We start from the raw sequence: 27,676 nt of genomic DNA, 5'->3' as shown, positions 1-27,676 counted from the left end.
AGTGAAGGTTGCTTTCCTGTGCTGCCGAGGGCCCCTTGCTGGCCCACCTCCTGTGGGGGCTAATTTGTGCTACGTTGCAGGCTCAAACTGTCATTTTTCATGATAATAGATCTCCTTCAGTGAACCTCCTACCCTTCCCAGGGGTCCTCTGAGCTCTTGGTTGCCACCTTCTCCTCCCCCTCCTGTGGCAATTCACATTTAGCTGTATTCCATTCTTAGCTGAGAAGCTGAAGCTGCAGAAGTAAGGGAAAATGTTGGCTTCCATAGTGTGAGAGGCGGCTGCCCTTCCTTTTAGCCTTATAAAGTTGACCCTTTTCAAAAAAAAAAAAGAAAATTGACCCTTTTCTCCTTTCATGTCATTGCAAAAGCAATTTACAGTAGCATGAGGCAAGTAGGCTCATTTGATCATTCTGCTAGAAAACCCCCAAGATCTCTAAAGATGATAACCACACATGAATTTATACATTGATAAGCATTTTCAAAGCATAGATAAAACAGCATCTCACTGAATAAAAACGATTAGACTTGTTTTATTCAGTTAAGATAAATATAGCTCATCCCATTCTTTTTCCACTTCATCTCTCCCAACGGACAAGTTCAATTAATCAATTTATTCTTCCTGGTTGACTGCCGCTCTCCCAAATTGGAATAAATGAGGTTTATTGCAAATGCCCTTTTGATTCCATTATTGCTGTCTGCCCTATTTCACCCATTTAAAAATAGTCACGGATTCATTAACCATGCCTTGCAAATGGATGTTAAATCCAGAGTCAGGAATATAAAAGAGCTTCTATATTTACATGACTAGACTTGATGTTTCCCTTTATTAAAGGATTTTCCTATTATTTCATGAATTTTAGTGCCTGACTATAAATGTAACAATTTCTGAAAATTATGCCTCTATGGGTACATATTTTTTAAAGTGATATGTGGCTAAATTTAAAACAGAAGGCCAAGATTAGATGTAATTTAGAGGCATCAAAATCAGTACAAATGAGGATTTTATGTAGATAATTCTTTCGTATATTAAAAAATCACTCTGATTTGTTTTTGTGATTTCTTGGGAGCATTTATTTACTTGGAAATACCACTCTCCTCTGCTTCCCAGACTAGGAAGATAGGCTGGGCTGGAGGGAGAGTGAATACTTTGATGGCTACCTGGCAACTTAAATATAGCATCTCTCTCATTATGTGGCTTTCTGGTAGCTACATTCACACTGGAATCAATGGGACGGTGGTCTAGGGAAAGGCAAAGGGTCTAGGCAAAGAATATGTCAGCCAAAGGGATTAGTTCATCTTAAAATATAGTCACTGCTTACCTCTTCAACCAGTTGTAGCATACGACGGGTGCTTTCCAGTGACTAAGATAAAAAACATAAATATTATGAGTGCAGGATCCAGAGTTCTTGGAATATCAGAAAAACTTTCTTCACTTGGGAAACATAAAGGGTTGTTATCACATGTTCTCTGAAGTTTGTAACTGAACCACAATTTCAATCTCTTTCCTATCAGGCTTTCTACATAATAAGATTCCCTAAAGCAATTCCATTAAAGCTGATTGTCATAAAATCAAAACCAGACGAAGTTGATCTTGATATCAAAGACAAAGTAAGCTCGAAAAGGTAATTTTGCATGTGCAGGAGGCATGAAAAATTATCTCGAATACTCAGAGGACTAATTTGGCCTCCCTGGACCAGGAATATTGAATTTTAAAGGCAAATATCATTTGTCATGAATTGAGATGAATCTAACATCAATTTTCTTATAAAGCTCCTAGAAACACAATTGGAAGTTCTTATCAGTACAAATTAAGTTGTTGCCCTAGGGTGGAAAAAAAATCAAGCGTGTTTGAAACAACTAGTCTATAGGAGACAGCTATAATAATTATCTTCATCCTTAGATAAGAAAAACTGAATTCAGCGCTGGCCCCTTGGCCACAGTGTGGTCACTTTTTTCTAAGTTCCTTTTAAATTACTAGAATCCAGCAACCAGTGTAATTTCTCAAAAGCTGTGCTTTTCAATGACAAACTTATTTTGGACAAGAGTTTGCAGGAACATGAAACATGTTCACTTTCCTGGAAGCACCGTCAGCAGGCTGCTTTTTGAAATAGAATGGCTGTAAGCAGAGGTATGCTGGTAAATGTTAACAATGGGATCTACAGAAAAAAAATGCGTGTGTGTGTCTGTGTGTGTGTATTATTTTAATGATATAAAGGATGACTACCATAAAATTTACAAATAATAATAAAATACGCAACACTTTATTGCAAATTCTGTATAGCCAATTGATTTTCACAGAAAGCTTTTGTTGATTTTTGCTGAACTCTCGTGTCCACAGCTAAGCACGCATAAAACAAGTGCAGCTCTGGCATGAACGCTGGTTGATATTTTCATTTACGTGAATGAATAAAAGGCAAGTGAAAGAATGAAGACATGTTTTGGAACTTTATTCATTTGTCAATGATGCAAGTGGCTTCTCTGCTGAAGAGAATCATAGTTTTCAAATACTGGAAGATTTTCTCAATTCTTTTTTGTGTTGCTTATAGTGTAATGGCTGTGGATGTTCATACTTTTAAGTTTAATCTGCATTATTAACATTTTTCCACTTTCTTAAGTCTAGAGGATCAACAGAACAATAGGTCAAGCCCTGATTTGTAGTGTTTGCAAATTCCGTGGTGTAAATACTTTTTCCCTCTCTGATTTCTAACTACACTATGGTGTCACTGAAGGTGAACTTGTGAAGGTTCACGGTAACACGCCACTAGACGGTATCGTCACACTACAGATACAACACATGCCAAGAACTTTGAAAGCATAGATAGATAGTAGTAAAATCATTAGGATGTGATGAGATCTGAGTATTTATTACCTTTGATTTTAATATAATCTATTTAATTGTCAGTTTATAGAATTCAATTTTAATACCACCTTGCAAAGTTCTGGACAATGTAACAACCAGCTGTCAGGATTGAGCCAACTCTGGCACAACACTAGCTGTAAGACACCCAAAGACAGTGCTTTTCTTAGAGAATCTTGACTTCTCTAGATTTCTAGAAGTTGGAAGTTTGGGCTCAGCCACTGATCTGCATGCAAGTTTTATAACCAACCCATTCCTGTGTGCAGAGCCCTTAGATATATAGGAAATCAAAGTCATACTCCTGTTTTTTTTTTTTTTTTTTCTGAGACATGAGAAGAAGCCCTTTTCCCACCTCAACCTGAATAAGACAAACTACCCAGCTCTGCATCTTTTGCTCCCTTCCCAGGTCTCCATCCCTCACCTCATCAGCCAGCTGGTCAGCCCTTCGCTGCATCTCCTCCAGCTCATTGCGCATGTCCGCGTCTTCAGCCATGGTCGGAGTGGGGGTTGGCAGGGTGCCTGGGCTGGGGCGTCAGTGATGGGTTTGGCCACGGAACCTGGAAAGAAGCAGATTTGAACATGTGAGAGCTTACATGTGTACAGGCAGGTGTGCTCAGCTAGGGGAAGGTCTCAATGGTCCCTACTCTGTCTCCGTGACTCATCTTCTGAGCTGGAAGCCATACCCAGACAGGAGTCCGCAGAACTATGCTTTTTCTCCAAAAGTCACCATGAATGCTTATCTGCCTACTTTACAATGGAGATGGATACCTGTCTGCCTATGAAATATTTTTTAAGACACACACCACTCAAGTTTGAAATGTCAGTAGGGAAGGATGTGGTTCCGGGTTAGAATACCTTTAACCTCCCACTTATTTATTTCTATTTTATTTTTTAACAGCCTTATTGAGGTATAATTGGCATACAATAAATCCCATATCTTTGAAGTATACAATGAGAAGTTTTGACAGATGCATCCTCCCAGGAAACCATGACCACAATTAAGAAAATAAACATATCCATCACCCCCAGAAGTTTCCTCATGCCTTTTATAATCCTACCCACCCACGCATCCCATCTCACTGTAGCCCCGTGCCAAGACAACTGCTTATCTGTTTTCTGTCACTATAAATTAGTTTGCATTTCCTAGAATTTTATATAAATGGAAAGATACAGTATGGATTATTTTTTTCTGGCTTCTTTCACTTAGCATAATCATTTTGAGATTCATTCACGTTGTAGCATGTACTAATAGTGCGTTCCTTCTTGCTGTTGAGTAGTATTCCATTGTATTTAGGGGCATGTAGAAGCAAAAGACAGAAAATCTTTTGTCTCTTTCAGTTGTTATCAGAGGTTGCCAAGAGGGCTTATGCGGGTGTGCATAGGAATTTTTCCAAAGAAGGATGGGCCCTTGGTCCTGAAATGTGACCTGTGCATTTTTCTGGCTGCTCTCTTGAAATCCCGTTTGGTGCAAATTACAGATAACCAGACTAGGCTCCCTCCAGAGCCAATCAGCCCCTTTCTTTCCCTACCCACCTCCTCCATTCTGGCCACCAGAATATGTACTCATGATATGATGTAGAGTTTTAAATGCTTTGCGTTTTACTTAAACACAAGTCTCCATTTTAGAAATAGGGATCTAGGAAACAGAATTTGGAAGGAATTTATACCAACTCATTCCTAAACCTTGAGATGAGCAGAAACAAAATTCCTATATTCCTTTGAGTGACTAGGATCTGCCCTCCAGGATAAAACGGTGGACCAGAAATGCTGAGTAGATTGTGGGTCGTAGCTTTGATATTAGAAAGACCTAGTTGGACTGCTGGTTCTGGCACTCAGTTGCTGGGTGACTCTGGACAAGTTTATCACTGTCTCTGAGCCCCAGCTTTCTCAACAGCGTAAATAATACCAGACTCATTGGCTTGTTGAGGGGCATATATTATAGAAAATTCTGATCAACCTTGTTTGTAAGGATGTGGGAGCTTAATATTCAGAAATCTTGCTCATTCAGGATAAGCCTGTACCCTTTGCTAAGAGTGAAACAAATCCAGCGTTTGTTAATTAGCTTTCATTGACTGAAGGCTGGGCAAGAGGCATGTTGCTGCAGTGCTGATCACCCATGGAAGCCTGAAAACAGGGAAACCAGCCGAGTGCCTGAATCTCCAGTCTCCAAGCAGCACCTCTCAAAGGATTTCCAGGTGGAGACAAACAAGAGCGCCTTCTCACCCTGTTCTCCATCTTCGTATTTTGCTGCTGGGTTCCTTGGCAGAACTTCTTCCTTCAGTCTAAGCCAGCAAGTGAACTTTCCTTTTAATAGGCCAGTTTGTTAGAAGATAGAGGTCTTTGTGCTTTCAGACCTGTAGTGCTGTTGCTATTTCCCACTTCTCTACGTCTGTTTGCTGATGGATGTGCCCTCTCTCTCTCTCAATTACACACACACACACACACACACACACACACACACACACACAGGTCTCATGTGTTTCCTTGGCAATCTCCTCTCAAAGTTGCTATTCTCATCACTTGAAGAACAGCTGTAGGGCCCCCTATGTTCAAGCTGATGTTCACCTATAAGGAACTGGTTGATGGGCAGTTGGTTCAGTGACAGTGAAGTCATGCGGTAGACGCCTTGTTTTCATCACTTTCACGGTTCCCCCGGGGAGCTCCCACCCCTTGTCCTGCTCTAAAGGGTAGGGGTATGTCTGTGATTGGAAGGGCGGAGCGAGGAATCTGACAAACCTCAAATGCACGGCATTTCAAAGCCGAAAAAGTAATGTCCACTCTCCTAAGAAGAATGGGGGGAGCAAAGGCATGGAATGCATCTTGAAATCTTCTGTTGGGATGTTTATTGCTGGTGTTAGATAAACTGCCCCTACAAACTCCAAACCCATGCATATTAGAATTCTAAGAGACAGCACTTGAAAAAGCATACTGATGGTGATTAGCAGTAATTTCAGTAGCTGAAAGTGAAATGGCATTTATTATCTAGGTGACATGCAACACTTCACTTACATTAGCACATAACCTCCATCCTGTGTGTTGCCTGAGCTGGTAGTGTGGCCCCAGCCAGCAAAGCCTGATTGTTAAGTGAGGAAATTAGAAGCAGAACCACTCAAATCTATTCCCTGGGGCTCTGATGTAAGACTCTCCCAGTCCATTAAGGGCCCAACAGTATCTATTAATTAGCTCAAATCACCAGTGTTTAGCAAAGGATCTGGCCCCTAGTAGGTGTTCAATTCATGTGAATTGACTTGTTGAATGAATGAATGGACTGTTCTGACAGCCCTAGGTAGCATCCGATGTTTCCAAGACAGCAGTTTTCCAGGTGTGGTCCATGGCAGTGCTTCTAAAACCTCAGTGGCTTCAGAATCACCAGAAACCTTGTTGAAACAAATTGCTAGGTCTCACTCTCAGAGATTCTGAGTCAGTTGGTCTGAGATGGGGTCCCAGATTCTGCGTTTCTAACAAGCCCCAAGGCGATGCTGATGTTGTTGGTCCACAGACTGTAATTTGAGTAGCACTATCTACAGAACGCTCCCCTGGAATGTTAATAAGTGTCACCAGGTGAGATGGGGCAAGGTCCTGCAGTTATTAGGTTGGGGGAAACAGTGGGCTCAACAAGGGCTGCAGGGAATTATGGCCAAATCCAGATCACTGCCTGTTTTTGTACTGGCTGTAAGCAAAGATGGCTTTTACATTTGAAGATGGTTGAAAAGACTCAAAGAAGAAAAATACTTTGTACATGTGAAAAGTGTATAAAATTCAAGTGTCAGGGTCCATAAGTAAAGCTTTATTGAAGCACTCCCACACGCATTCACTTCCCTCTTATCCATGGTCCTTTCAGGTCACAATGGCAGAGCTGAGCGGTTGCTCTTTGAGGGCCACGTGGCCCTCAAAGCTGAAAATATTTACCCTCTGGTCCTGAACAGTTGCTGATCCCTGGGCTACATAAAGTTAAACAGAAATTCTTAAAGCATTTCCTGTCCACAGGGCACCGTATATTTGCTATAGACAGATACAAGGTGCCGTGTGTTTTTCTCTCTGTAGTTGTTTGTAGAATTCCCTTTGCCTGGAGTTTCCTGTGATGGGGTTTGTGTTTCCTGGACCATATTTTAAAACAAGAAATGATGCACGGAGTACAATATAAAAGTGAATTTGCCTTTGATGGACAGAGATTTAGGACTACAAGTCAGATTTAATCCATGTGATTAATCTGGGATGACTGTACAGCCCTCATAAAGATGCCTAATTTTCATGACCAGCTGACCAAGGTTCCTAGACTCAGCATCAGTACCGGGCCATCTGCATCAGAGACAGAGACGTCTGAAGATCTGTCGCTGTCAAGGTATGCGGTACAAAGTGGGTTGTCTGCAGTTATCCCTTGATGGCAGGTGTAATTTGTAAAGCTCTCATTCTCATTCTGTATCCAAGTCTATTTGAGACCCACATTGGACACACAGCAGACGGGCTCCAGAGAAAACCCTTTCTCCCACATCAAGGGGCTTACTTATTTACATGAATTAGCCTAAGACTGCTTTCTCGATGTAGAGTCTGAACTCAGATATGGGGTTAGGACTCAGGAAGAGCAGGCGAGTGTGCATATTTAGGTGTGTGCCTTTGATATACGAGGTTGACAGAGACATGGATGGCTATTATGCTGGGAACATCGGCTGTTAGTCCAAGTGCCATAGGGCAGGAATGTCATGGAAAAAGTGTAAGCAGAGTACGCCCTGAACTAACATCTATTTCTCTCCCTGTTTCACACTTTAATTAAAAGAACAAACCTATATACATCAATACCCATCGGCTGAATTATCATAGAAAGCTGAAACCTACATCTTCGTGTCTCCCCACACCGCTAACCATTTGAACAAGGCTTCTGTAGGACAGAACCCTCTCTTCCTGTAGACTCTGCCTGCTTTCTGGTGGAGATATGCTTTCAAATTCAACAGAAGTTTATTGAAGACTCACTATGTTCAAAAAGCCCAAAGAAGAACACAGGGACTTTATAAACCAAGTCTGACAACTCTCCTTAATTATTAATAAAATCACACTAACACTTAATGAGGGCTACTCTTCCTAGGGTGCTGTTTTCACATAATAACTAATGTAAACCTTAAATGACACGTGGTATGCATCCTGTTAGTATCCCTACTTTGTAGATCAGGAAACAGGCTTAGAGGCAACTCTCTACTGACACGCAGATAAATTTCAGAACATGAGTTTGGGTCATTTTCAAAAACATATTTTCAAAGCATATTTATTCTCAAGGCAAGTTGTGTGGCTATTTTGTCTTTTAATTAAAAACTGGAAGTGATTTTATTTTTAGTTTCATTTATATACCAGAAAATAATGTAGTGGTCTGACAGGTACATCTCTTTTTTAACTGATGTATAGTTGATTTACAAGGTTTCAAGTGTATAGCAAAGTGATTCAGAACATATATACACATATATTCTTTTTCAGATTCTTTTCCATTATAGGTTATTACAAGATATTGAATATAGTTCCCTGTGCTATACAGTGGGTCCTTGTTGTTTATCTACTTTATATATAGTAGTGTGTATCTGTTAATCACAAATTCCTAATTTATCCCTCACCCCCCTTCCACCTTTGGTAACCATTAATTTGTTTTCTATGTCTGTGAATCTATTTCTGTTTTGTAAATAAGTTCATTTGTATCATTTTTTTAAGATCCCACATATAAGTGATATCATAGGATATTTGTCTTTCTCTGCCTGACATTTCACTTAGTATAATAATCTCTAGGTCCATTCATGTTGCTGCAAATGGCATTATTTCATTCTTTTTTATGGCTGAGTAATATTCCACTGTGTGTGTGTGTGTGTGTGTGTGTGTGTGTGTATACACACATCTTTATCCATTCATCTGATGATGGACATTTAGGCTGCTTTCATGTCTTGGCTATTATAAATATTGCTGCTATGAATGTTGGGGTGCAGGTATCTTTCTGAATTAGAGTTTCTGTCTTTTCTGGATATATGCCCAGGAGTGGGATTGCTGGATCATATAGTAACTCTGTTTTTATTTTTTAAGGAACCTGACAAGTACATCTCAAGTATATTCCAACTTTTGATATTATTTATCATCCCTACTTATGTTGTTAATTTCCAGTTCTTTTTTCCCTTGCATTTATTCTTACTTTATTTCTCTTTTCTTCCTCAGATGTGTTATCATATTGTTCTTTTTCTATCTTCTTGAATTGACAAAAGATTCATTTTACATTTTTTCTTATTTTTGGTACAGTGTACTACTTGCTGCTATAAATTGTCCTCTGTGTGTTACTGTGGCCCTATCCTACATGTTTAGGCATATAGAATGGTCTTTGGCATTTATTTCTAAGTAGTTTTAGATTTCAGTTTTAATTTCTTCTATAACTCAGGAGTTATTTGAAAATATGGTTTTAAAATTTAAATAAGAAGGTTTTTTTTTGGTAATTTCTAATTTTATTTTCATTATGGTCAGTGAAGGGGACCCACATGATTTTTGCTTTTTGAAATCTGGTGAGATTTCCTTTGCACCCTAACGTCTGACCAATTTCTGAGAATGTTTAATTTGTGTTTGAAAAGAAATTCTATTCCATATTTGACTCTGTCTAGCTACCTACCTACATCAAATCAAGCTGGAAAGGAAGGTGTGTTATTCAAACTTTCTGAAATCCTTACTCAACCTGATCTATTGATTTCTGTGTATTCAAATTCTCCATTGGAACTATAGTTTTATCAATTTCATCTTATATTTCAGCCCATTTTTTGTTTTTCTATTTTGCAGCTAGGTTGTCATACTAATAGACCCCCAATGGCTACACATTCATGGTGGATTGTAACTTTTATCAATAGTAAAGAATAGTATTGTACCTGTATGCCCCATTTCATTATCTTATTTACATTACACAATTCTGGTCAAACTCAAGGGACTGGAGTATATGTCTTAGCCTATCCCTTTCATCTTCACAAAACAAACCCAAACAGCAACAACAACAAGAACAAACCAGTATCACACATCTAAACTGTGGGAGGTCTCATTTGGCTCATAACTCAGAAGCTAACAGAGGGGGCAGCCACCTGTTTTCTCTGGGCTTTCGTCCTCACCTGTAGAAGGAGCCAGCTCTTGGATGTGTTTGGAGGAAGGTCTCTTTCCCCAACTGTGATGATACAAGAATGTGATCAAGGATGGGTCTAGTGCTATTATTTTCACTGGTGAAATTTCTCCTTGAGGTTAATGCAACTGTAAGACTCAAAGTGCTCATTCTTTTTTTTTTTTTTTTTTTCAATTTTTATTAGAGTATAACTGATTTAAAATGTTGTGTTAGTTTCTGCTGTACAGCAAAGTGAATCAGTTATACATATACACATATCCACTCTTAAGATTCTTTTTCCATATAGGTCATTACAGAGTACTGAGAAGAGTTCCCTGTGCTATACAGTGGGTCCTTATTAGTTATCTATTTTATATATGGTAGTATGTATACGTCAATCCCAATCTCCCAATTTATCCCTCCCCACCCCCTTTTCCCCCTGGTAACCATAAGTTTTTCTACATCTGTGACTCTATTTCTGTTTTGTAAATAAGTTCATTTGTACCACTTTTTTAAGACCCAGGCTTCCTAAAGATTGCTCAGAATTACTCATTGATCAAAATTGATTAGGCAGATGGTCCCCAACCCTGGCTGCACAGTGGAATCAATCACAAAGTGCTCATTCTAAGGGAAGGGTGAGCACAGTTACTGCTGCTGAGACAAGTCCCTAAGTTTCCTCAAGCACATCGGAAGCATCATTTATTGTGAATTATCCGAATTAGGCCTAGGTTTGAAGCAGCCTTTCTCGATTAAGATAAATCAGCTGCACTTATCCAACATTCTGTGTCACATAACTCTTGTCAAAATATTAGGTGTGGACTTCCCTGGTGACATAGTTGTTAAGAATTCACCTGCCAATACAGGGGACACGGGTTCGATCCCTGATCCGGGAAGATCCTACGTGCCATAGAGCAACTAAGCCCGTGCGCCACAACTACTGAGGCTGCGACCCTAGAGCCCATGCTCCGCAACAAGAGAAGCCACCACAATGAAAAGCCCATGCACCGCAACGACGAGTAGCCCCCGCTCGCCACAACTAGAGAAAGCCTATGTGCAGGAAAGAAGACCCAATACGGCCACATATATATATGTGTGTGTGTGTGTGTGTGTGTGTGTGTGTGTGTGTATATATATATATATATATATATATATATATATATATATATATTAGGCATAGTAATAGTCATTTATTGACAACTTGCTCTGTGATAGGAATCAAACCAGGAACTTTATATAAAACTTGAGGGTTGGGCTTCCCTGGTGGTGCAGTGGTTGAGAATCTGCCTGCCAATGCAGGGGACACGGGTTCGAGCCCTGGTCTGGGAAGATCCCACATGCCACGGAGCAACTAGGCCCGTGAGCCACAACTACTGAGCCTGCGCGTCTGGAGCTTGTGCTCCGCAACAAGAGAGGCCGCGACAGTGAAAGGCCCGCGCAACCGCGATGAAGAGTGGGCCCCGCTCACCGCAACTAGAGAAAACCCTCGCACAGAAATGAAGACCCAACACAGCCAAAAATAAATAAATAAATAAATTTATGAAAAAAAAACCAAAAAACTTGAGGGTTTATATAGGATCCCCCAAACCTTTGCTATTCCAAGTGTGGTCCTCAGACCAGCAGAATTAGCTTCAATTGGGAGCTTGTTAAAGATGCAGAATCTTAGGCTCCACCCCAGACCTACTGAATCAGATCATCTACTGCACAAGATTACCGAGCATCAGAAGTTTGAGAAGTGCTGCCCTAAACCACATTATCTCCATGTTAAACGAAAAGAATGAAGTACAAGTTGATAACCAACCAAGATCACAGAGCTGCAGTGGAAGAGGCTGAGAGCCCCACCTTGGGAGCCTGACTCTGCCTGTCCCTCCACCCAGCACTGCATGCTGTTACTTCACTCTGCCCCTTCTACACGACCTGCAGACTTCCAGCAGCATTTGCTTCCCAAGAAGCTGAGAGATCCATGGGGTCATGGGTTCTAAATGTCTCACAACAGAGGAGTCTTGTACTCGGAGGGTGGACAAACTGGCTGATTTCCATGAGATTAAGTATTTCATTCAGAAAGCAAAGGGGAGATGCTTATCAGAAAAAGCACACTGGAGACTTTCCATCTTCCCCAAATAATAGAGTCTGTAAAGGCTAAGACTTATTATTTAAAATCATTAGAGCTCAAAAGGGAGAAAACGTTGAGGATTTTGAATATTGGAGACTCTATGGATGGTCCTGATAAATTCTTCTTCTTCTGAAAATGATGATAATTAAAGTTCATGTCTTAATGCTAAAACTAAGGACCTGAGCAAAGAATAATTTTAGCAGGTAACAGGTAGCAAGGTTCTGTTGGCACTTCTATGGTTAAAAATGGCCATTTCTTAAATCTGCTGTGTTCATGGTTGTGTAAGTTCTTCAAAGAATGGACTGGACTTGGCCCCCTGTGACTCTACTTTGAACATTCTTGTGCATGAAATTCAACGTCCTCTTTTCACTACTGGTTTTAATAAATTTCTTAGTTGAATGAAAAGAGCATCTTTCAAATATGAAGAATAAAGTGGCTCATGAATGAACTGATTTACTATCTTACATACATTTTATGTCCATTATGTGGTTCACAGATAAGTCTCAAGTGACTTAGGGCTTCTCGGTAGTGTGGTCTGAGGTCTCCTTGCATCTAAAACTTTTTAGCTGCTTATTAAAATACAGATTCCCAGTCACACCACCAATGAAAAGAGATTTATGAAGGTGGGGCTGGAATTTGCATTTTTGACAAAACCACAGGTCCTTCTTATGTGCCCAGAATGGGAGAATCCATGTGCAGCATCACGTAAGGCCAAAGGGCTTTGCAAGTATCCAGTGGGCTGACAGTCCTATGATGAAGCCATCTAGAAATACAAGTACATGGTTATCCAGCATTTAGGAGGCCATCTTGATCTGAGATGACAGCCTTCTTTTCTCCCCACCATGTTCTCCTCAATATTTGATGGCATAGTATGTGCTGGGTTAAACACCATGAATGCATTCCCTATAAAAGAATTTTGCTTAAGAACCATCTCAAGTGACAAATATTTCAACCAGCTCACAGAATTGTCATTGTCTCCCTTAGTGTTTCTGAGGGATGGCACTGACCACCATTAGAGCCCATTCTTTTCAAGCTTGGCTTATTTATTTTCGAAACCATTGCACCCCACCCCATTCTTAAATGGGACTCTATGTTCGTACATCTGGATATATAAACAGATACAGTTCTGATCTGGTTTCTTTTGATAAGGTAAATCCAGCTTCCCCAATGAGCCCCTTCCCTGGGCTATTCTGGGATTAATGACAGCATGGCTGACAGACAGCTTTGGCTTGGTTTTTGCTTTTTACCGACCTGGGTCAGGGGTGGCCTGGCATTTCAATGCAGCCAGCTTTGGCATCTCTTAATTGCAACAGGGCAGCCAGCCACAACCAACACTGATTATGCCTAAATTTCCCCTTTTCAGAAATGCCAGTGTTTCCTTTGTCTGTTTTGCAAATGTGGCCAAATGGTTATTTAGCACTGAGGTTTGTATTATGCAGCAGTTCCTGATTGTTTACTTGGGAGCCAAGCACAGAGGACTCACTGACCAGAAGAGAGGGAAAGGCAGAACTGAACCTCATCTCATTTACCCTGATCATAGTCAAAGCCAACCACAGTAACTTGTTGGTCCATTTAACCAATATTTACTGAGTGCTATGGGTTAGTGCAGCCACATCTGGCTTGCAGCTGGAGGGGAATGGCTGCCTCTAAAGGGTGGCTGTAGGAGCTTAAGCTGGAAGCCTTTGCTTTCAGTTCTCCTCCTCCATCTTGCCTTAAGAGAGAACTGATGAAAATGTTTGTATCCCAAGGTACCTGGCTTGGTTCCTGAGGGAAGAATGATATCCATGTAAGACTAACACTTGGCCACATGAAAAACAAAATGCCCTAAATAAAATGATTCCACTCGGGAGTGCAAGAACAGATAGAATCCAAGACCAGGCAGAAAAACCCTCCTTCTCATCGAAACGAATTCTTTTTGTGGCCACATGACCAATCAACAGAAGGAAGCCGCTGTATGTTCTGGCTGCTGATAACTTGCTTTCAGTTGTAGATGCTGTTGGTGCTCTGCTTGGCATCCCCAGGATTTCCCTCGCTTGGTTCCATGTGGTCATCCCCCAATTTCTGCATATTTTACTCTGACTCATGCATGTGACCCTCTTTGTAAAACTGCCTTAATGCTGCTTCACCTGATCCACTGAGAGCTGCAAGTCCCTGGGTCTCTCCAGGGCAGACCCATAGCTGGTGACCTGCTGGCCCAGGAGTACAGAAGCCCAGCTTTTTTTTTTTGCCTTCAGGTGAGACACACCATGAGATGCAGTGGACACTCCGAAAGTTCTCTCGAGGTCATGCCAAAGCTAGGACCTCGCCTGCCATCGCTCTACTGCCTGGCTTCCTCTCCACCTCACTGTCCTCTTCCTCCCTCTCCCTTTCTGGTTTCTCCTGGTAGCACCTCCTTAATAAATCACTTGCACACAAATACTTGTCTAAGGGTCTGCTTCTCAAGAACCCAACCTAACACAACTTCCATTGGCTTGTGAGCTATACTTTATCAGGTACAGATGATTGCAAATCAGGTACTGAAAGAATTAACAAATCACTGCATTAGGAAAGGTTGGGGGAGAACAAAAACTCCCTGTGTTCCCAGCCCTGCCAAACAATATGGGAAGTCCTGGCTGGACTTCATTGGATTTGAACACTCCACATCCAAAATATCACAGAGTGGTTAGATTTGAGGGTTATTGGAGCATCATCTTCACAGAGGGAAGCGAAACTCAAGGGTGGAGTAGTTTGTTGGTGGCTGCGTCATCACCTGGAACCCACTTCTTTTAACTCAAGAGCTAGGGTTCATCTTAAAGTATCACTGAAACAGGAAATATCAGAAAACTCGGGAGGGAGGAACCTGTCTTGTCTGTGCACATTGACTGTTTACAGAACGTATGAACAACAGCATGACTAAGGCCAATATGCCCTGTGCTCTTTTCCAACTGTTGATTTGAGGCAACCACTCTTTTTATCTGCCATGATATCATCCCTCCACTAACAAAACCCAAACTCTAGTTTCTTCTGGCTTAGGTCTTTTTGGTGGGTACTGGTCTTGGCATAGGATGTTTCCTTTCCTCAGTTGAAAGGAGGCATGTGAGCTATATGCGGTTTATCAAAGAATCAGTAGTGTTTGCATTGCTAAACTAATTGAGTTTTGGCATTTTCTGTTATTTTGCCTTCCTCCTGGAGACATGACGAATAGCTTAACAGGCAAATGATACTGGTTACCATCATCTCTGTTTTCCTAGGAAAGGTACTCATGGTGAAGACACCCAAGGCCAGGTCCTCCATATCACAGACCTATTATCCTTGTGAATAGTTTATCCAAAACCCTAGGCTTCCTGTGCCTTCACAATTTAAGCAAAAATACACACCAGGTTATTAACTTGATCTTTTTTAAAAATTGATTTTAATGGACTCACCTTTCAAACTTAGCCTTGTTCTAAGTAATAATGTCTCTAAAATCAGAAGTTTTATGTTTTCTTTAATAGACATTAAAATAGACACATGACTATTAAAATCTTAAGGAACAAACGTTTTTCATCATCCTCTTCAGCTCACTTGGAGAGCCATCAAGGGTGCGTATGTGTTATATTTGGGAATTCACTCACCCACCCACATTCTTGTCTGTATTTCCACATGTCTGAACCATGTAGAGAGGTCAGAGATAGGCAAGAGAAGCTTGGCAAAAAGGGGTTCTGAGTTTGAGCAAAACCAGAGCATGGATGTAGAATATTTGGGGTGTGTGTGAGTGTGAGTGTGTGTATGTGTGTATAAGTACCTTTATCCTGGAATCAGGGAGCCCACAGAACAAGCAATATCTACCAAAATTCATACTCATTAATTTGTGGTTAACTTGAAGTTGGGAGGAGTACAGGGTGGTCAAGGGCTTTGACATCATATTACAAAGGAAGGTATGAGGATGTTTAGCTGGGAGAAAAGAAAGCAGAACAAGACTTAATGGTTACCACAAGGAAGAGGCATGATGACTGTCTTTGTGAACCCAGAGGCCCACCTTCCTAAAACAGCTACTACAAGTGTTTCAGTGTCCTTTATCTGTGATCTACTGGGAGGTTTGCTAATTAACATAATGGATGTTAGGGATGCTTTTTAATTGGTGAATTGAGTGTTCAAAATAGTGTAATTGGCTAGAAATGTAGGCATTAACATCCCACATAATATGAATAGGGTGTGTGTGTGTGTGTGCGTGTGTGTGTACTCACTCAGTCCAGACCTACATCATTGGCTTAAGGCTGCAGTTTGGTCCTTGATTCTGTTATGGTTAGGGAATTGTCTTGCCCACTGATTCTCATCTGGAGAGCTTACTAAAACTCAGCTTGCTGATGCAGTATGTGATTCTGGAACAGGGTCTGATAATTTACATTTCTAAGAAATTCTCATGTGATAACTGTTGCTGATGGTTCACAGAACGCTCTTTGGGAATCACTGATGTGGTCTGACTATAAGGTCACCTGAATCCTCCTACTAGAATATTTTTGCAACTTCCCTAATTAAGCCTTTTCTGCAAGGTTCTTAGTGGAGTGTCAAAAAGAACAGAAAGCTGGGGCATTGTACTGGTAGAACAGGTTGTCCAACTAGGATTGTGTCTTCTTTCTAATAAATATTTGCATGAAGGGAAGACTTCATCCTGAATCTTGTTTTCCTTATAACATAATATCTAGTTTCAAAGTCATGGGAGAAGAGACCCACAAGCATCACCTACTCTAACTACTAGAAGCTGTGGCTATCTATGAAATAATTACTGAGAGATATCAAACTATGAGAAGACAATTTGCAACAGACTCCAAGGAACAAAACCATCAGCACTGGGGGGAAGTTATAGGAAAGTAGAGTTTGGCTCAGTAAAGAATCTTGGAGCCATCTGTCCAAAGTCTGAGTTGGACGCGTTGGATGAAGTGAGTTCCTGTTCTTGGAAATATTCAGGAAAAAGCTGGTGGCCTATGGTCGACGGATTCAGTTAAGAGAGGGGACACTGGATCAAGTGATATGTAAATTCCTTTCCAAACCTGAGGTCTCCGGCTCTATAAAGGATGTCAAGGTGGATTTATGATGTTGATGCTGCAAGGCCAGGCCCCTTGCAAGAGTGGGGTCTTTGCAGCCATGGCAATTGGGATTCGCTGATTCGCAGCACCATCGGCTTCTCCGTATTAAAGGATCCTTTGTGGGTAGAAACCAGGAACATATTTCCCAAGTGGGCAAGCTCCCAGGAAGGTGCTGATTCATTTGCAAAGTCTGCTTCATGGAGGTGAGAACCAAAAATGCCAACCTAATGATTATTTCTTAAATTCATTGACAATCTCATATCAAACAACACAGGCATTTGCCCTGGGCTTTATGAGTTTCACCTCTGATGGAGATAATGTGTTTTTTGTTTTTTGTTTTTTTTTGGCCTTAGATAACAGTTCTGTCTCTCCTTGAAGCAGCCAGCACCTTCAAACACAATCCCGCTCCAAAACACACCCATCGTGGACCAAGCTACTGGGCAGTTAAGCTAAGAAACTCACAGAAAATTACTTGCTTTAGAAATGAATTCACTGCAGGGTTTCTTTAAATAGCAAAGCTCCTAGCTTACATTCTAGCTTTTTCCAGATCATTAAGTATTTGACAGAGAGAGGGTGAACAAAAGATAAAAAAGTCTGGCCAAAGCATCAGGAATCTCAGCTAAAGGCAGAAGGGCTCCAAATGATGTGATTTGTAAAATGAGAATTTACTCAAATCTCCAGTTGCTTATAACTAACCCGTGTATAAATGTGATTTCTTCAATTACTCAATTTGGCATTCACTAACATTAATATGGAGTAGATTTAAAAGGCACTTTGGACTAAATCTTGTGGGCGGAGGGCCTGGGAATTTTTTTTTTTTTTTTTTTTTTTTTGCATGTACTGAGACCATCAGAGGGAAGGAAGCTTCCTGTGACCAAGTGCTAAGATGTTCATGCTGGATAAATCCCCACTCAATGTGAGTTTCCAACGTTCGCTTCTATCATTGTATCTGTGTTTAATCATGGACAGTTTCAATATACAATTCCAAAAAGTTAAAAACATGACTCTCATGAAAATATAGAGTGAACGTGTGTCAAAGATTTATTTAACTCATTAATGGGGGAACCAATTAGATGAAAAAGCTGGTCCACAGATAACTTGTATATAACGATGCTGGATTGAGATTGCTAATTGGATACAGAGCTCGTTTATATTTTACAGGGCAGTAAAACTGTAACTTTTCTACTAGACAGAAACCATTTAAATCTCTAGCACACAAAAATCTCCAAGTTAATGAACCGATAACTTCACAGGGTCTGGAGCCTGATCAGAAGTTAATAGTAAGGCAAACAAAGAGAATCAAGTAATCCTTGGGTGGGTCCCTTAGACTTGTATCCACCCTTTTGCCTTATTTCCAAGTATTGGATAATTTTTCTTAATGATAGAAATAATAGAAAGAGGTGAGTTTTGCCTTGGACACTACGCCAGGAAATCTGTAGCAGCCACCAGATGGATTTCTTTTGCTTTGGAAGGCCGAGTGCTTTCTCCTAGTGTGCTTAGTAAAGAGGATTTTTTAAAAAAAGGTTCTCAAATCTGGGGTGGGCGGGGGAGCACATTAAAATCTCCTGGGGAGCTTTAAAAAAATCCAGGTGCCCAGGAAACACCCCGGAAAAATTCAGTGAGAATCTCTGAGAATGGATCCAGGCAGCAGGATACATTAAAGCTGTTTGGGGGATTCTAATTGCAGCAAGACTGAGAACCAGTGAACTACGTAGCATCAATATATATTGTGTATCTCTAAAATAAATTTATCTTTAATTTAGGATCATACTGATATATATTCTTGTTTTTTCTTTTATTTAATTGTATTTTGAAAATTTTTCCAATTAATCATTAAATGTTTCTCAAATACCATTTTAAAAGACTATACTGTATTTCAGCATATAAATGTGTTATGATTTATTGGGCTTATTTCTGAACATTTAATGCTATTTTCTTTTTCTTTTCTCTGTTTTTTTTTTTTTTGCTATTATAAGTTAGACTACTATGGACATATTTATACAAAAACTTTATCTACTTCCTGGATTATTTTCTTATAATGGATTTCTGGGAGTGGATTTACAGGTCAAAAAAAAATTGTTTTAAAGACCTTCAAGACATATTACCCAAATTGCTTCCTATAAAGTCTCATCAGTGTATACTTTTAAACGGATGAGTTCTTCAATTTTTTAATTACAAAATATTTACATATTCTAATAACAGTCAAAAATTCATTTTCTTTTAGTCTTTCTCAATGGTTATTTTTAATTTAACTTTTTTTTTTAAATTTTATTTATTTATTTATTTATGGCTGTGTTGGGTCTTCGTTTCTGTGCGAGGGCTTTCTCTAGTTGCAGTGAGCGGGGGCCACTCTTCATCGCGGTGCGCGGGCCTCTCACTATCGCGGTCTTTCTTGTTGCGGAGCACAGGCTCCAGACGCGCAGGCTCAGTAATTGTGGCTCACGGGCCTAGTCGCTCTGCGGCATGTGGGATCTTCCCAGACCAGGGCTCGAACCCGTGTGCCCTGCATTGGCAGGCAGATTCTCAACCACTGCGCCACCAGGGAAGCCCTAATTTAACTTTTTAATCTGGCTTAAATTTATGTTAGAGTGTATACAGAAACAGTTAAAGCTCTAATTTCATATTTTTTTCCAAACAGCCCCTTTTTTCAACATCCTTTGTGGAATAATTCATTCTTTTTCCATTAATTTATGTGAAATAAAATATGTAGGTGAGTTAACTGTGCTTTGTAATGGTTGATAGACTCATAGATACACATGCCAGTTTAAACTACTAACAAGCTATTTTGAGTGTATTCTTGTCTCGATTTTAACCATCACTATTTCTTAGAAATGTCTAGTTCTGATTTTAACTCTCACTCACTTAGAGAACTCTTAGCTGTTGAAAAGCAACTCAGATCTCATCCTCCCTAAGATGGCTTTAATCTGTCTGCAAGCAGCTTGTAGCTTTGCCAATAAGAAGCCTGCCTAAATCCATCTGTTCTACTTTAAATATTCTCCCTCTGTAATATTGGTTATACCCTTGCATTATCTATGAAGAAAGATTTTTCTACACTATATCCCAGACTGACTTATTACCAATTCTGAATTTAGTGGGATCCATTTTCATATATTTTTGTTTGCATATATTTAATATTATTTCTGTAATAATTATAGCCTCATTGTTCTATGCTTAATAGCCCTATTTACAGTCATTAAATGAAGGCTGAAGTTATCAAAGCCACATCACACAAAAGAAAAGGAGGCCAGAATTTTTAATTATGCTCAAGAAAACAGAAACATTTTCGATGACTGCAGGACACAAATCTCTCCCTTCTATCCCTCAAGATTCCTCTATTAAATCGGAGAAAAGGTAGACTTGCCTACTCAGTTTTTTAATGAGCTAGCTTTATTACTCTTTGTTAGCTTTGTTGAGTCTGAGAAACCTTCACTGTGCATCTCTTATTTCCAGACATTGAACAGACCCCTAGTGACTGTGGGTTGCAAAGAGGAACGGCTGACCTTGGTGGATTTCCATAATACTGAGAAGGCAGAGGAAGTTGTATGTGTGTTAATTGTATGTTACCGTTCCAGAAACTGAGAATAGTTTACCCTGACTCATTCACCCTCTCCCACCCAGCCTCTGTCTTGATCAAGGAGTTATTTGCTCCTCTGAAACACACACGCAAGATGTTGGACTAGAATTAAAGGTGTTGTTTGTGGCCAGGGAAGCAAGTATCACTTAGAAGTGCTTCCCAGCACCAAAGAGTCCATGTGAGACCACCGAACTTTTGGAAACCTGGCAGGTTGGTGGACCCTTAGCTGGCAGATGGCTGGGCCGAGGAGTCCCGCTGAGTCTCAGCAATCTTCTTACTTCAAATGAAGAAGCAGTTGGAAGCCCAGACCCCCTGCTGTGGCTGAGCTGAAGGAGGAAGTTGAGCAAACTTTCCTGAGGTCAGTGAGGGGCAGAGCAGGCTGAACCTGTTTGCGGAGAAGTTCCTGAGGCTCTGAGACTGCCCAGTGCATGAGAAAAAGTGTCCAGTGACACAGGCCTGACTAGAACGCATCTTGCCTTGGGGACACAATGTTCTTCCTTGGAGGATTCTGAATGCTGCTTTCTTCACCCACTGCGAGCCCCAGGCCTACCTATCCTGCTTCTCCTCCTGCCCCCAAAGTGCTTACAAAACAAGTAGCTCGGGCTTCCCTGGTGGCGCAGTGGTTGAGAATCTGCCTGCCAGTGCAGGGGACACGGGTTCGAGCCCTGGTCTGGGAAGATCCCACATGCCGCGGAGCAACTAGGCCCGTGAGCCACAACTACTGAGCCTGTGCGTCTGGAGCCTGTGCTCCGCAACAAGAGAGGCCGCGATAGTGAGAGGCCCGTGCACCGTGATGAAGAGTGGACCCCGCTTGCCGCAACTAGAGAAAGCCCTCGCACAGAAACGAAGACCCAACACAGCCAAAAAAATAATAATAAAATAAAATAAATAGTCACTCACCAATTAAAAAAAACAAAAAACACACACACACACACAAAAACCAAGTAGCTCAGGGTGGGGCCAGTAGCTCAAAGCAAGCCCTGGCTTTGTAGGAACTTCAAGGTTGGAGCCCCCTCTTTTGGGGCTCCACAAGTTCTAGGCAGAGAGACACTTTTAGAGTTAAGAGTAAGGAGAAAAGGAAGTGGTCCTAGGCTGGCTTCCCCCAGGAGCCAGCCCTAAGCCAAGAATCTGTGTGTGCCAGAACCTGGTTTACTGGGGGAAGTGCCTCAGCAGAGACCAGGAAGGGAATAGAGGAAGTAGACTGAGGAAGGGGAAGAAGCAATCAAGACAAGATCATCCCACAGGGAGCCCTGGAGTGTAAGACGTACCTTAGAGTATGTGCTACCTCAAGGCCATGGAGCTGGGCTTTTGGACTCCCACACCAGTCAGTTATGGGTGAAAGCCACTGAGTAGGCTGGGGGCACAGAGACCCCCCCAGGTATTTCTGAAACTCTATTCAGGGGAGGCAGTCCTTAAGGGGTTACACACAGGCAACCCTTTGCATGGATGGAGTCGTAGGCTATCTGTAGCAGCAAAACCTGCAGACTCTGGGCAAAAAGCTGGTGCAAGGGATCCAGTGAGATCTTATGGTGGACCCACAGTGCCTGCTATAGGAGCCTCTGGGGACACATCTTCTTGCAGCTCTGGGTGGAGCGGTATCCCAGAACCAGAGAGAAGTCATCTTGCCAAAAGCAGGTGGTAAGACATCTGTGGGCTCTGTGGGAACATGAGGCACTTCCTGCTTAGGGAACCCTGCCAGTCAGCAGGGGGAAAGTCTGGCCAGGTCACCCTGAAACCTGCCTGGACGGGACCTTTGCACTGACAACACCTTTTCTCCAGTCCCAGGGGATGCGTGATGTGTAGATCACAGAGATTTTTGTGTCATTAGACTGTATGTGCAGCTGTCAGACAACTTGTGTTAGTAACACAAATACACCTTTGGAGTTATTATTGAATGACACCCCAAAGGGGAATTCTTCTGCATATACAAATTATGTATTCAATCCTTATCACTCTGAGAAGTTCAACAACACTCATCAGTTCTGCTAAATGTCCAGGACCCTTGGCTTCTCAGCCATTCATTCAAAGGCCCTAATAGTAAGGGAATGATCACTGAGCACTTAGTATCTGCCAAGCCCTGTTTAGATCCAGGGTAATAGTCCCAGCAGCTCTGCGAGGTGGGTGCCTTTATTTTCTCCATTTTACAGATAGGGAACCAAGGCACAGAGTGGTTGAGTGAATGGCCCAGTGTTCCCTACCTGGTAAGTGGCAGAGTTGAGATTTGAAACCAGAGAGTCTGAGTCCAGAGTCTTTGCCCTTGACCACTGGGCTACAGCATGGTGGACCGACAGCTCTGAGAGCTTATGAGTAGATTCTGGATGAGAAGAAGCCAGAATTCCACCACGATTTGGCTCAAGGCCCAGTAAGTCAATTCCACTTTAAAAGTTAGGCCCTGCTCTGGCTCTCATCTGTTCTTCTCATAGTTTATAGCTGAGGAATGAGAGATAAGGTAAAGGGAAGTGGTGTGGTCAAGATCACACAGCTCTTAGTATCCTTAGTGCCTCATTCTTTGTCTGTAGTCTTTCCATCCACCTTATTGTCTTATTCAGGTTCCTCAGCTATTTTCTTCCTTAGAAACGATAATTAAGAACAGTGAACATTCACTAGGTCCTCAATATAATATGTACCAGGTGTTTTGCTAAGCGTTCCACATGCATTATTTTCTTTAATCCTAGGTATATGCCTATGACATAGGAGGCTACTTTAATCTTCATTTTTTCAGACGGAGAGCCTGAGACTTAGGGAGGTTTAAATATTTTGGCCAAGGTCACACAACTAGCAGGTGACCAAAACCTAAATCCCTTTTATTCTAGAATCAGTTGCTCTAATTACTGTCAAGAAAAATTATCCAAAACTTGGAAATAAAGCAAAAGGATGATCACATCCTTTTATATCACACTGGGGAATTGTCTAATTGGCTCATGCAATGATAATCTAATTTTCTAGGGGAATGTGCCTTTGTTTGGCTTTCTATTTTTTCTCTTTCTCTTTTAACAGCTGTATTGAGGCATAATTGATATACAATAAATACATATATTTAAAGTGTACAATCTGATCGAATTTAATGTCATATGTACATCGCCTGTGAAACCAGCACCATGATCAAGGTAATAAATATACCCATCACCCCCAACAGTTTTTACTATTTCCTCTTAATTAGAGACCAGACTATCAAGTGAAATAGTACTTTATAGAAAATTGAGCAAATGACTTTTGTCCAATAGAGATGCAAATGATTCCTCTTTGATAGAAGAGATAACCCCAAGAGCTATAGTTTTATTGCCCTATAAGACATTAATCAGTTTCATACTTAACGTAACGAATTTATTCTAACATTCTTTTCCTGACTGTTTATATAAATCTTTGTTCCTCAGATGTTCTGTGAATGAGCTTTCCCAGTCTACTGGTTCTCTCACTAATGACGTAAAGGAACTTTTGACATATACTCACTATACATTGATAGGAGAGTCATGTTTTAACTCTTTGGATATTGCACTTTGCCACTACTGAGTTAGCATGTGTGTGTCTCAGAATGGGTCAATGTATTCCTGTATCCCCAGGCTCTTCCAGAGAGCAAATCAAGGCACATATTTTCTTATCCACCTAAGGACGGTAGAACTCTAGATGGTTCTAGATGGTCATGTCAGCCAAGGCAGAAAGCAAGCTTACGATCCTCACTCATTCTTATTTGGTGTGTGCTGGCGGAGTGTCTGGCAAACACAAGTGTACAGAGAATCTGTGCCTTGAATCTCTCCAGGTTCCTCTTCTTTCCATTTCCCGACGTTTGAGATTTCTTTTTCTGTAGCTGCACAAATATCTAAAATTTCCATAAATTCACTTTCTAGGAGGCAGGTATTACAGGCGAAAGGGCTTTTCTGGGCCTACAGTACACTAGAACCTCAAGGGGATGTGATGTGAAATGAAAGATTTAATGAATAACAAAAAGGAAACACAAAAGCCACCCAGGAAGTGTTGGCCTGTTTTAATCACAAGTGCAAACATGGCTCCCTTCAAATAGATTTATGTGTTCCTTTTCAGAGGTAGCAGCAGGTTTCTTTAACATTTTCCGAGGAATCAGATCTCATGCTTATTAATCATTGCTCCCTCAGGAGCAAACCTGATGAAAATGCTTACCTACCTACTTACTTTTACTGTAATCCTCCAAACCCCTGTGATCTCATTTGCCACAATATCACCTCTCAACCCTGCTCTGCCTTCTTTGTCTGGCCAGCTTCTACCCAGCCTTCAGAATTTAGCACAAGTGGCAACTCCTGGAGGAGGCTGGTGGCTTGGCCAAGGCCCCCTCTGGACTCCTGTGCGCTCTTAGGTGTCCTGTCCTAGTATTTCTCACTTCATGCTACATCAGTCTCTTTATGTTACCTACATCTCCCACTATCCTGCTACGGGTCCTCAAAAGCTACCCTTTTAGTCCCAGTGGCTAGCACACAAAAAACATCAAGTGACTGTTTTTGAGGACAAGGATCAGAGCTCACACTTTTTTTTTGATGTGGACCATTTTTTTTTTTTTTTTTTTTTGGTTTTTATTGAACTTGTTACAATTTTGCTTCTGTTTCTTATGTTTTTGGTTTTTTGACCCCGAGGCACGTGGGATCCTAGCTCCCTTACCCGGGATCGAACCCACACTCCCTGCATTGGAAGGCGAAGTCTTAACCACTGGACCACCAGGGAAGTCCCGGAACTCACACTTCTTTGTAACAGTTTTTGTTTGACTTGATGTTGGGCTCTCAAACATGAGTAGACTCTCACATACATGTTGCTTGTTTCCTGCAGTTTTTTGGTACCAATCTTCCTTTGAGCATTGAAGGCAATATGTCCTCAATTAATTTGAGCATTTATTGGAGAGTCCAATGAGCAATTTAAGAAATCACACACACACACACAAACACACACACACTATCTGACCTCAGAATCATAGAAGGTGGAGGGAAGTATTAGGCGAACATGTTAAGGCTTCCTTTCCAAATGACACAGAGACCACTCTTGGCAATTGGGTGTCACTTTTGTGGGGCCTGACAAATGAGCCCAGAAAATGTAGCCCCAGTGCTGTTTACCAGGGACTCTGGTTCTAATGGAACCAGATGCAAGGCCATCAAAGTCCCCCAAACATGAAATCATGAAGCTATACCTTACATAGCTTACACCCTTCTTCTCACTTAGACTCAGCTAGCTCTGTCAGAAATTCCCTGGACACCAGAACCAGCTCTGTTTCAAAACAGTTTTTGTGAACTTTGGTTAAGAAATAAGTTAAAAATAAGTGGTTTTCTGAAGAAAATGAGTTCCCTAATTAAGAAAATATCATTTTAAAATGTAACTATAGAATCAGAAATCTTGAAAAGTTCTTGAAAGTTGAGGTCAGTTGTTTTTTTTTTTTGAGAAGGATGTTGGCTAAAGGAGCGCGAGTTGGAATGGGGTCCAGGATTAGCATCATCAGCAGCCCCAGGGAACTCACTGGGAATACAGATTCATGAGCTCCACCCTAAACCAGCTGAATTGGAGCCTCATAAGGGTGCAGCTCAGGATTTTATGTTTTGCCAAGCTCTCCAGGTGATCCTGATGGTCACTAGAGGTGCTGACTCAAAACTCTCTAGAGGATCAGCTGTCCTCCTTGGGAAGCAAATCAATCCATTCTGCAGGGTTCTCAGTAGACCAGGGCTTCTAAAAATGTAGCTGCATCAAAATCACTAGGAGAGTTTGTTAAAATACCGATTCCTGGGCTTCAACCCTGGAGATTCTAGTTCAGTAGGTTTGGGGTGGGGCTTCTGAAGTTGCATTTCTTTCAAGCTGCACAGTGGTTCTGCTGGTCCATGGACCACACTTTGAGAAGCAAGGGCAGACATCCAGAGAGCAATGAGCTGATCATACATGGCTACAAAAGCTGTACTCCATGTAGTCAGGACATCATGAAGCCTTGGCAATCACGAGAGGTTTTTGTTTTTTCCCTGTAAGAAACTCAGTGAAATATTACTGGGCTCTTTGCTGTCTAAAAGCAGCATAGAAGACTTTGGACCAGGTTCCTTTCTGTATCTTCAAAAGGCAACATCTTTGTGCAATGTTTTCCTTTCATATCTTTTTTGATGAGGACAGTCACTTAAATATCAGTACTTAGAGGCTGCTGGGACAGGGCTCATAACACTACCCATCCCAGGGCTTCCCAGCTGAGCCCCTCACCAAGGAAAGGAATAAATGAATAAATGAATGAAGAAGGAATGACTACAACCTCCACATCTAACTGTAATGCCTGTTATCAGAGAGCCTGCATCTGAGTTCAGAACTGTCTCATTGAGCACCATAACCTCACCAGAAGAAAAGCATGGGCTATAAAATGAGGTGAAAATTACCCCTGCTTATTGTTTTCAATGAGAGTGAACTGGCAAAGGGATATAACATAGAACTGGCCAACTGTGTGTCCATTCACTGAAGCTCTCTGAACTTCCATCCTTTCATCTGTGAAGCAGCATTAACAGTACATACTTCAATGTTGCTGTGAACAGAGCTTGTGGACCAGTGTGGTTCATGGACCAGTGGCATCAACATCGCCTGGAGTCTGCTAGAAATGTAAATTCTTAAGCCCCACCCCAGGCCAACTGAATCATAATATCTGGAGGGGGGGCTCAGCAATCTGTGTTTTAACAAGTCCTCCAGGGGATTCTGATACACACTGCACACTAAAGTTCAAGTAACACTGGATATGAAGACCAACAGTAGATTCTCATGGTCAAGACTAGTTTAAGGAGTGAGGTTGCACTGCTGCAAATGCTGGCTCCACTACTTGCTGTGTGATCTCAGGCAAGATGTTTAGCCTCTCTGTGCCTCATTTTCCTCATTTTAAAATGGATTATTGTTGTAAGGATTAAATGAAGTAACACAGGTAAAGCAGTTAGCAAAAGGGCTGACACATAGGGCTCAACAAATGGTATTACTGCATATTTAAGTATAGATAGAAGCAAGGCCAATGTTATACCATATATATAGT

At 41.2% G+C, this 27,676-nt stretch overlaps 1 protein-coding gene across 1 annotated transcript in view; it reads right to left on the bottom strand.

Annotated features, from left to right (window-relative positions):
• SNAP25 (synaptosome associated protein 25) overlaps positions 1-27,676 on the bottom strand; it is an 88,050-nt gene that overhangs the window by 26,142 nt on the left and 34,232 nt on the right. The window contains exons 2-3 of the mRNA XM_059897125.1: positions 3,279-3,414; positions 1,320-1,361 (exon numbers count right to left, since the gene is read on the bottom strand). Coding sequence (XP_059753108.1) covers positions 1,320-1,361; positions 3,279-3,350 — 114 coding nt within the window. The 5' untranslated portion in view covers positions 3,351-3,414. The remainder of the gene's footprint in view (positions 1-1,319; positions 1,362-3,278; positions 3,415-27,676) is intronic.

The sequence above is a fragment of the Balaenoptera ricei genome, chromosome 15, assembly GCF_028023285.1.
Source record: "Balaenoptera ricei isolate mBalRic1 chromosome 15, mBalRic1.hap2, whole genome shotgun sequence".
Taxonomy (NCBI): domain Eukaryota; kingdom Metazoa; phylum Chordata; class Mammalia; order Artiodactyla; family Balaenopteridae; genus Balaenoptera; species Balaenoptera ricei.
The sequence above is the reverse complement of the archived record's forward strand: the minus strand, read 5'-3'. Positions and strand labels throughout refer to the sequence as shown.